Source organism: Conger conger, chromosome 3, assembly GCF_963514075.1.
Source record: "Conger conger chromosome 3, fConCon1.1, whole genome shotgun sequence".
NCBI classification, from domain to species: domain Eukaryota; kingdom Metazoa; phylum Chordata; class Actinopteri; order Anguilliformes; family Congridae; genus Conger; species Conger conger.
Window position 1 is genome coordinate 61,547,697 of NC_083762.1, and position 10,674 is coordinate 61,558,370.

The following is a 10,674-nucleotide window of genomic DNA, read 5'->3' on the forward strand; positions in this document are numbered from 1 at the left end:
ACTGCTTCACCCGGAACATTCTTACACATGTTTTGGGATTGTCCAGTTATCTCCAAGTTCTGGTTTCATGTAAACTCAGTTTTAGCGGATATACTTGATATTTGTTATGTTCCTAATCCTGGTTTTTGTCTCCTTAATGATAATTCTGAGATCAATCTAAAGCAAATTCAGTTCAAAATGGTATTCTCAGGGTTTACCTCTGCAAAAAAAACTATTTTAAAAAACTGGTTTACGCCGGATATGTGTATGAAATCTTTTTGGATCCATAGCCTTGTCAACATTGTCAACCTTGAACATACAACTGCGCGACTTAATAAGGCACAACCAGTGACTGTACAATCTTGGAACTCTTTCTCATCCAGGATAATTTCTTGGACTAGGGACAACAACAACTAGACAATCTTTGTTGTGATCTATCTGCTGTTTTTGTTGCTTTATGTATTGTCTTACCAAGCTGATGTGTTTTTTTTTTTTTTTATTATTATTTTTTTCTCAATTTAACATATGACTTTTGATATGTCTGTAACCCCCCCCCCCCATTTGAAAAAACAATAAAAATGTTGATCACAAAAAAAAAATGGTCAAATAGAATGGTTCTCACCCTCAAACAGGCGTCAGGGAACAACATCAGCTCAAACATAATAAAGGCAGCGCCAGGGCCCACTAGGATGGCAGTGACTTGTCACGGATATAAAATCTGCTTTTGAGTTGGTCATTCCTGATTCAATCCGGAAAGTTGTTCCAGAAATGACTCATTTAGAAGGGCGGCGTGTTTTTGGGCAGGAGTGGAGAGAACTGGACAATACGCACTTACATGCTTATTTGGGGCTTCTCATCCTGGCTGGGGTTTATAAGTCCAAAGGTGAATCGACAGCCAGCCTGTGGGATGCAGAGACAGGCAGGGCCATATTCCGAGCCACCATGTCTTTGGAGATCTTACATATTTTCTCAAGGGTCATCAGGTTTGATAATCAGGAGAAAAGAGCTGGCAGACGGGAGAGAGATTAGGACAGTGTGGAACAAGTGGGTAGAGTGGCTGCCACTACTCTACAACCCAGGTCCTAATGTCACCGTGGATGAAAGCCTGGTGGCATTCAGAGGTCGCTGCCCCTTTAGGCAATACATGCCTTCAATGCCAGCAAAATATGGCATAAAGATCTGGGCAGCTTGTTCAAGCTATGCATTGAATATGCAGGTGTACACTGGTAAGCCTATTGGAGGAGCACCATGCTTCAAGCGCAAAAAATTAATTTGCCCAAAACATGTGGTGACCTACTGCCACTCATGTGCTTCAGAGACACACACACACACACACAAACAAATTGATCTCCTCTTCTTGTCCAGGTTTCCTGTTATAAACATTGTAAACATTGTCAAAAATTCAATGTAGTTTAAACATGTATATTTGAATTTAAAGGGACAGTTTGACACCTAACAGAAGAGATGTATTGTTTGAATTAATCAACATGCCCCCATAACAAAAACTATTTCAAAAATGATGGAAAAAAACCAAAGTAAAATAAGAATGTGTTGAAGCAAATGTGGTGAATGACACATTTTTCCCAGTGTACAGAAAAAAAGAGTTTGAAATAAATTTTTTTAATGGAAAACGAATTGATTCTCATCAGTAAACCAGGATCTGTAAGAGGTGAAAAACTTGATTACACTAAATATTAATTAAATTGATATTAATTGAGCTAAAGATAATGTTTATGGAGAAAAATATCTTTTTAAACTACTTTCAGATGGTGAAACATGCACCGGGTCAATTTGACCCGGGAACATTATTGCTGTTCCCTAAATTTGAACATGACAGGAGGGTTAATTGTGCTTGGAGCCTCAATAAACGCAACTCGATAACGATTATTGCTCGACTGCGATCATGAATGAATAGTTATTACTAATAATCTGTGTGAATATTTCTTGCTCTGGGGGTTGAAATAGTGTGATTGCTGTGCCTATGCCAAAATGTCCGTACCTTTACACCTGCTCCAGACCATCCATACAAACTATTCCTTGTGACTGTTCAGTTATATTGCAGGCCTGAGATATAATCTCATGACATTCTCCATCTGTTAACAGCCGTGATATCTGAAGAGCATAATGTGTAGCCTACGAACTGGGCAGTGTAAATGTATCAGTTTTGTTGTTTAAAACTGACAAAATTCCAACCAAAAATGTAAATGTAATGTAATGAGAGAGAGAGATACAATCATATAAAATAGAGAAAATATCTTAGGCTAACTTAGTTGCCACGTGATGGCACGATCAACAATAATAAACAATATGCAACTTGCCTTACGTTTATGAAATAGGAAAATATTAACTCATAGACAAAGCTAACAATAAAAACGTATGTGTGTGCTATTCACATTCAGACCCGCAAATGTGGTCAAGAAATGTGTTTGTACGGCGGAAGTTGTGTCAAGTAATACAATTTTTGAAAAAAAGAAGATGAGAGTCAACCCTTTAGATAAAAAAATTAATTAAAAAAACACACTTTGAGGCTCAGGCACTTCATGGTCGCACTGTCCAAAAACATCATTCTTACCGAGCAAAATGCCCTACCTATGACGTTAACCTCCACACAAGCTATTGTCTCCAAAATTAGGGATTTGCAGCAAGAGTGACATTAATGGTCCACACTGTTTATTTACAGCGTGTAATGGTTTCAATCTCATGTTTTAGATCAGCTAACTTGGCCTACTCGCTCTCAGGGTCATGCTACATTACTTCAGATCAGTCTTATGAATACAGAACTGGAGAAAGCAGCTTAATTACACTGCTCATAACTGGAACCGTGTACAGGACACCTGAAAACTGGATCACAGAAATAATGGAGGGTTCAATAATTATTTTAAATACACACCGGATACATGCTCTTGTTTCTGGTAATGCATTCCATATTTATTTCTGCTTTTGTCAACATGAAGTAGGAATCTTGAATAATTAGTCTACATACCTCGGATTCAGGCACTCTTTATATGGAATGGCATGCAAACGAGTGAAGCACAAAGGAAAACACAAATCACATTCAAACACCTGGCTTCATAGGTACCTCACTTGATTAGGTGTACATCACATAATTCAATGCTTTACCTGTTATGGGTGCGGATCAGGTCCTACCTGTTCCACAATTTACAAATATATACAAATATATAATATATAAGCCCAGAACCTTTTAGAGAGAACCAATGCTTAATGACAGGAGAATGACAGAGCCAGAGCCACCTGATTAGACACAACTACATCATTAGGGTGGACGTTAAAAGTGTTGGCAGCAATAGTCATATCCCAGGCATCAACCAGAGCCACGTTCAGGTCCTTGAACACCTTCCTCTGAGCCAGGTTATGAATGTAGCCATACCAGTTGCTGTCACTTATCATCGATGACTTCAGTTTAATACTGTTCTCCAGCTTTATAACAACAACTGTCTGGGGGCTGTGGGCATGTAACCGCAGAATCGCCCGGCGGATACTTTGTAGCCTTCGGATAAAGACTTCTGGGGGGTAGGGCCGAAAATGCTGGCCGATTCCGATGACCACGATCACATCTTTCCGCCTGCCACCAACAGCTATGCGGTCCAGTACTTGTGGAATGGTGACTGATGTCTTTATCTTGCATGGCAAATGACTAAGCCAGGGATGATAATGCCTTATCCACCGGACGGTGATGTTGCTATTGGTGTCGGCAGCGAAGAATGATTCTAAACGAGATCCCTTTATAGTTTGCAGAACTGAGGAAACATAATGAATAAATTGAAATGTTAGGACATTTTTCACAAAGTGACAAACTATCCTTCCAAACCCTATTCAGTTTTGGACTTGGGGTGGACATTGAACAAACAACTAATGCTTTAACTGGAAATGCCACTCTGCCTGCCCAGTACAAATTAGGAGCCTGCAACTGTAATTATTTTTAGCTCCATGGAATGACACAAGCTGCACAAAATATAACTTATGAATTGTGAAATGATATGTTCAATATTTGATAAGAGGAAATAAAATGGCATTAAAATGTATACATTGACATTCCTGTCTTCAGCTAGTATAAAACCAAGCAGTTCCCTTTTCGCTGTATAAATCCTTACCTTTCAGCCTTCTCAAATACTCCATCCACTGACGTACAGTAGAGTCACCCAATAGGTAAAGAGTCTTCCCCTTTAAACATCTCTGAATGGTAACTTTACTGAGAAAGGGGCCTATCTGACAGAAGGAAGAAGACCACCTTTTTGAATGGAAATATCCCCCAGGAAAAGGGGAATTCATTCCTACCGCACACTTTTCCATTGGTCTGTGCAGTGCACCTGAAAGAAAAGGACAGAGATAAAGTTAGGTGGCCAGATAAATCCAGATTGGGAATATAGCCATGATACCAAGGAACCGATATTGTCTTTGTGAAGTGCAGGGAGCTCTTTAATAAGTCATGACTTCCATCCCCTATCCTCAGTTTCAATTCACCTCCTAATCACTGCATACAGACTATCACTCAGTCTGCACATTCATGAGAGTCGCCATCTGGCACAAGGGTTGTTCGAGAACTGAGTGAGCCAAACTTCAGCGAGGAGTCGTGGCTATGACAGTGAAGCCGATAAGCTTCAAGCCCAATTTTCTTCACTGCCCCTCCTTCACTCATTTTCTCCACTCGTTAACTCCCCTCCTTTGCTGCAAATACTTCTGGGGTAGTGGAGGTGTGATAGTGGGGGAGTATAATAGAGGGGAGTGAAAAACAATGGGATGTGCACCACTGATTAGGAGGTGGATTTGTGTTGGTATGTAGATTTATTTTCTTGGTCTTAGGACTGCCAACCATTGAAATTACAGGTTTCCTATTGAGAATTCTGATTGTAAATGTGATCCAAATGTTAAAAAATGTATTTCTCAATTCAAGCACAGACAAAAACATACCAATACAACCGACGACGGTCACAGGGTTGAAGCCGTTTTCTATTTCCAGTCCAGTGTTCTCCCTTTAAAATGCAATTATGAACATGACTTTTAAATGTTTAAACAAACACAGCAAACTTCCACTGACTCACTGACTCAGCAAGTAGAACGGTTCATTCCTGTCACAAATACATTTATTAATTTGTATTGTATGAAATAAGATGTAAGTAAATACCAAGTAAAATCAACCTTTTTGAGCAGCAGGCTCCAGCAGCTGAAGTGAAACTACCATTTTGGGAGTCATTAGACCAGGACACATACAATATTGAGAGTAGCAGATGCCTTACTTGGCTAATAGCTGAGCCTCCTCCTTTGTGAGTTTAGGACCTGATTGGCTGTAGGACTGCATGGTGGTCAGAGAGTTGCAGGGAAGGGTCTTGGGACGATAACAAGCATAATATTCTCCATCCTCCTTCTTCCTGTACTCACACAAGGGTCTGTTTGAGCTCAGGCGGAAGGCACACTGAGATTTCTCTCTTTTTTTCCCGTTGATAAAGGTTCCTATGTGCGTGACCTTATTGTAGTCCTGCATCCAGTCTCCCTGGAGGATCTTAACTGCCTCAGAGGAATGGATCAAACGCACAGAGACTTGCACCTCTCCGGGCCAAAACAAGCGGAACTGCACGTGATAGGATCCATTTTGGAAGTCAGTGATGTCTCCTGATGCACTTGCCTCAAGCTCTGGAGAGTGGATCCGGGCCAGGATGAAGTCTCCACCATAGGCTTTTGGGTGCCCTGCATAGTTCCTCATCTCCACGAGCACATTCAGTGTATCCCCCACACAGTATTGGGCCCTAGGCTGCTCTAGCCTGACCAAACTGTGCTGAGCACTGGAAGAGTCATTGAAAAAGGTAAAGTTGGAGGTTGAGGGAGCCCATGATAATGAGAATATTACTTCATCTACGGTCATTTCTTTGTGAGGGGTCCTCGTTTCTGCCTGCAAGGACAGAACATTATAAGGAAGCTTGAATTCAAGAACATCTGGAATTGAAAAACCTTTTTTTGAGAATTAACCGTATTAGATGCTCAAAGCAGAGAATAGACCACCAATGTCCAACCCACCCCAAAACCTAAATTTACAGCCCCTTCAAAAAGTATGGTAATGGTAGAGTGACATTTGTTATTTATATAATCAAGTTATTTGAATTTGAGTTCAAACGATGAATGAGAAAAAAAAGAAGGTATTTACACCAATCAACCACAACATTAATCCCTGCTTAAACCAGTTTTTTAAATGATTAAAAATGCTTTAAACTGTACATTTTAAATAAAGATGGAAATCTTGTAAGCTCATTGGGAGGGGGGGTGCATTGCTTTCTTATTTAAAGATATTCACATGTACTGCTGTTCATGATGACGTCTATGACGTCACTTCAACCCTAATTTGGCACACCTGATATTACTACTAATACCAACAAAGTAGCTCAATGAGATCTGAAGCTGTTGAATGAGGTGTGGCTTTGTTATGGTTGATGTGAAAACCTACAGGACAGTAGATCTCCAGGAACAGGTTTGGGCAGCCCTGATATAATGTGATGTAAATCGTAACAAGAACTAACATGAAACGTGACATGACATGAAATTAAAATGTAACAAGAAGTAAAACATAAAAACGTGGCGAGACTAGACTAACATAATACATCACATGACAATACAATAACTAAACATGAAACATGACATGACAAGCATAAAACATGACATTTTCTTTTACATAGCCAAACAAAATCTGTCCGTATGCTTCCAAATTCAACCTACTGCTGCCATCCACCATTACATCAACAATAAGAATGTATGAGCCTCTTCCAGAAGCAGCCATGTCCAATCACACATGCCCAATCCATGACACTATCATCTAGATTTCACAGATGAGGTGACATGCAGAGATGGGGAGTCGAGTCAGAGTCAGTCGCGCTTAAGTTACCCATACACAGACATCTACCCCTCCCCAACAGAAACACATTTTATACATACTAATAATTCTTAAAGTTTAAAAACTTATAAAATTTCCCTTGACAGAGTTAAAGTCTTCAAATAACTTTGTATTAGTTACTCATCTACAATAAGTGTATTGTATCAATCTTTTTTTTACTTTCAGATGCATTTCTGTACATTCCTGTGCAAAGAAGGCCATGGCAGTGTAAGGAGCACGATAAGAACACTGACACTAAATCCAGGATATAATAACTCATACAACTGGTTGTCTAGCAAATTTATCACCAGTAACCGCTGTGATATATGATTGCCAGCAGTGCCCAAGGGAAAGTGAACACAAGAGAAACAGGATAACATAGCGGATTTGTTTGGATAAGACCTGTCTGTCTAGTCCGTCTTGTTCATCCGTCTTGTCTGTCTTTGGAATGCATAAGAAACTGTTTGTATGTCATTATTCTGCGCAGACCAGCTTGGGTTCTTGCATGTTACTCTTGAGTCATAGACAATATATCCAATTGCATCAGACTCTATTCCAGTGTCTATTTAAAAAAAAAAAATCTTAAACAAGTGTATACAGAACCCCAGGACATCAGGCCCCGACTGGGTTAATTTTTTATTTGACAAAATCCATACTATTGTTTAGGCTGTCCTAAGTCTCCATTCTGGAGACTTGAGACTAGACTTGGACTCTAGCTCAGTGACTTGAGGCTTGACTTGGATTCGTCCCTCAGAGACTTGAGACTTGACTCAGACTTGCATTTGATGACTTGTGAACATGTCTGGTGACATGATTTGGATCATTGGGCTTTTTCCTTTCTCAGTATTTCTTGTTTTCCATCATTTTGGTAAAGGCTTATTTTGGTCTCATCTATCTATAATCCTTTGTTCCAAAACCCTTGTCGCTGTCCTTTTGGGCAAATTCTAATCTGATCTTTTAATCTGGCCTTTCAAAAAGCATACATCTTGCAGTGTAGCCCCTATAATTCTACATGAAGTTGTCTGCATGAAGCAGCTTGTGGTGTTTTCACCTGTCCTCTGGAGACAGGTATATTTCTGAGCCCAAGAGTGGTTTGATTTTCAAGACTTTCCAAAATACAATACTTGATATACCCAGTTTCTGTGCTATCCTTCTTTATGAAGAATTCTGTTCTTTAGGGTTCCAATTGCATCTGTATGATCACGCTAGGACTCTGAACTGTACTGTCTTCTAGGGTCCTCTTCCTACTTGTTCCTGTGTTTGATCTGCACTTTGATCGCTCTGGATAAGAGCATCTGTTAAATGCGTTGTAATGTAATGTTCTCTCCTCTTACGAACTAGTTGTTTTTCAGCCATAGTTAGTTCTCTGGTCTTAATGGTGTATGCCTCTGACACCAAATGCAATCTCCACAGATGGAAGCAAAGGCGAAAGCCAAGACAAGACAGTCACTGCCTGCTCTTTTATCTGTGAACTATCCATGTGAAAGGAAACGCCTGAACAACAGGTGATTCTAGGATAGGTGCCAGTAATATTAAATTAATCACAAAAAGTGAAATGTTTGCATTTGCTGAAATTAAACTGATTAAGCTAGTCTGCTCTCCATCAAGGTAGCAGCACAGATCTCTGACAGCTGTTCCAGCCATGTTTAATGTCTACTGTATGTCAAACAACATGTGCTCACCACTAGGCAGATTGTTTAAGATTCAAACCTCTCAAATTATTCATAATCATACAGTAGTGCACTGGCAATTTTGCATATTAAATTTAGAGAGATCAAACTTATTTTGCATTTTTCTAAAGCATGTTTTATTTACAACATGCCCATGTGTCCTATTTGGGACCACATATCCAGTATCACTTTTTCAACCAAGATTGCCCACGAACTGTTGGTACATAGCAAACATTTTTTAAACTAGTGTGATAAATTAATAGATCCTACATTAAAATGTATATTGTAGAGTATAGAGTGTATATTGCTATGATCTTATTCATACAGGCCTGCTGTATGTCATTCTGGATAAAAGTGTAGACGCATATATATACCTGCAGTATGTACATATATGGGTCTATACACAATTATGAATATTTGTCCAAAAGTAATTAAACAAAGTCATGGCTAACTACTGTGTATTCACATTCACTCAATGAAAGTGTCACCCACAAATCACTTTGATTCTCACTGTAAGAATAAATGCTATCATGTTGTATGTAATATCTGTTGAGTTTATCAAAATAAGTATATGCTGCCATGTTAGTGCTATACAAATAATTTGGTATAAATAAGAAAGTCTTGTTCTGCACAAACATATATACTACAGGGCTGTAGCATGTTGTCAAGGATCTGGTGCTGCTACCTTGATGGACAGCAGGCTGATGTTAGCGTTAGAATCAATTTAATTTGCTAGGAAATACATTTAACTTAAAACATGCTTTTTTGTGATTATTTCCTTAGTTTTTACACTGAGGTTTAATTAATATTTAATCACTGTAAATGTAAAACCCTTGTCAGACAACTTATATTAAAGAATCTATTTGGCCCACTAGCTAACTAAAGTAAACAAAATCCCATTCTCCCCATTTCTTATATGTGGGTGCCTATTGGCAAAAAGTGGGGTTTTTTTTTTTGGGTTGAATTGAATTCTCAACCAAAGGTTTTTTCTCATAGCTAGTTTGCATAAAGCATGCATGGTGTATAGTTAGAGTTTTCCATTTCAAGGATAATTCTGCTGTTTGAAACTCATTTCCTCAGTCAGATCTTAAGTAGACACCAGTTGTCTGCCATCAACATGGTATTTGCATATTACTATCTTGCTAGGTAGTGACATTGCATGTTCTCGCATGTCAGCCAGTCAGCTAACTAGCAAGGTAGATCGCAAACTACTTTTAAAAGCCTAACTATAGGCTAGGATAGCTTGTTAACTAGCTGGCATTAACACAGCCACTGACATGTTTTTCATGTAGCTAGAGCTAGCTGGCTAGCCTAGTGAGCTCACTTTGTTGGCGTTAGACTACCTTAATAAAATAACATTGCTGGCAATTTAGCAATACATTTTCTGTTTATGTACATCAACCTTGCTGGTCTTTTTGGCCTCCCTTGCTTGCCACTTCAGTGAGTGAGAGTGGCTGCTTCTAGCCGACTGTGCGTGTGCTATATAATGTCATATAGCTTCTTGGCTACCTCCTGCATGTGATAATGTTGCTGAACATAATGGTCTCATGTTCATTTAGAACTTTAGATTAGCCTCATTCATGTTAGCATTGTTTTTCCCCAAGATAGATCTATGGACAATTTATTGTCAAAATATAGAATATTGAGGTTTAATGTAATAAAATATACAGCCATGAAATTAGAAAAAGCACTTAAAAAAGCATCTGAATTACCGGCAGAATGAGTGGTGTTGTGTCTGGACCCGTTGGATGGTTGTCGAGCCCGTTGCCATTGTAATAGACCTACAAAATGGCATTGAGATTGGTTTTGAAATTAGTGAGATATTGACATTGAAATTTGGAATGGAAGAGCCAACCAACATAAACATATAGTGAGCACTATAATGTACAAATATGCATGAAAAGTAAATAAAGAATACTTTTTACACTTAAGTGAAGAACATATACCATGAGTTTCAGAGCATTCATTAAACCTACCTATACCTAGAAAACAGTGTTTTCCCCTGTCCCAGTCCACTATAACTGAACTTCACCTTTATATACTCTCAGTGAGCACTTCATTAGGTAGGACTGTACACAAGCAAACAGTTAATCAGCCAGTCATGTGGCATAAAGGCATGCAAGGGGTTCAGCTGTTTTTTAGACCAAA

At 39.0% G+C, this 10,674-nt stretch overlaps 1 protein-coding gene across 1 annotated transcript; it reads right to left on the minus strand.

The window, feature by feature from the left end:
* Window positions 1–3,178: 3,178 nt before the first annotated feature.
* Window positions 3,179–10,334, minus strand: LOC133123993 (NXPE family member 4-like). Its single transcript, XM_061234760.1, has 5 exons — window positions 10,239–10,334; window positions 5,235–5,884; window positions 4,909–4,970; window positions 4,092–4,307; window positions 3,179–3,737 (listed from the first exon to the last, which is right to left on the minus strand). The coding sequence occupies exons 2-5, from the start codon at window positions 5,855–5,857 to the stop codon at window positions 3,199–3,201; spliced, it is 1,440 nt and encodes a 479-aa protein (XP_061090744.1). The 5' UTR covers window positions 5,858–5,884; window positions 10,239–10,334; the 3' UTR covers window positions 3,179–3,198.
* Between the last annotated feature and the right edge of the window lie 340 nt (window positions 10,335–10,674).

Coding starts and splice junctions, on each gene's coding strand:
- LOC133123993 (XM_061234760.1), bottom strand. CDS start 5,857: ATGACCGTAGATGAAGTAATATTCTCATTATCATGGGCTCCCTCAACC. Junction 4,971..5,234: donor GAGGCTCAGCTATTAGCCAA/GTAAGGCATCTG, acceptor TGCATTTTAAAG/GGAGAACACTGGACTGGAAA. Junction 3,738..4,091: donor GTATTTGAGAAGGCTGAAAG/GTAAGGATTTAT, acceptor ATGTTTCCTCAG/TTCTGCAAACTATAAAGGGA.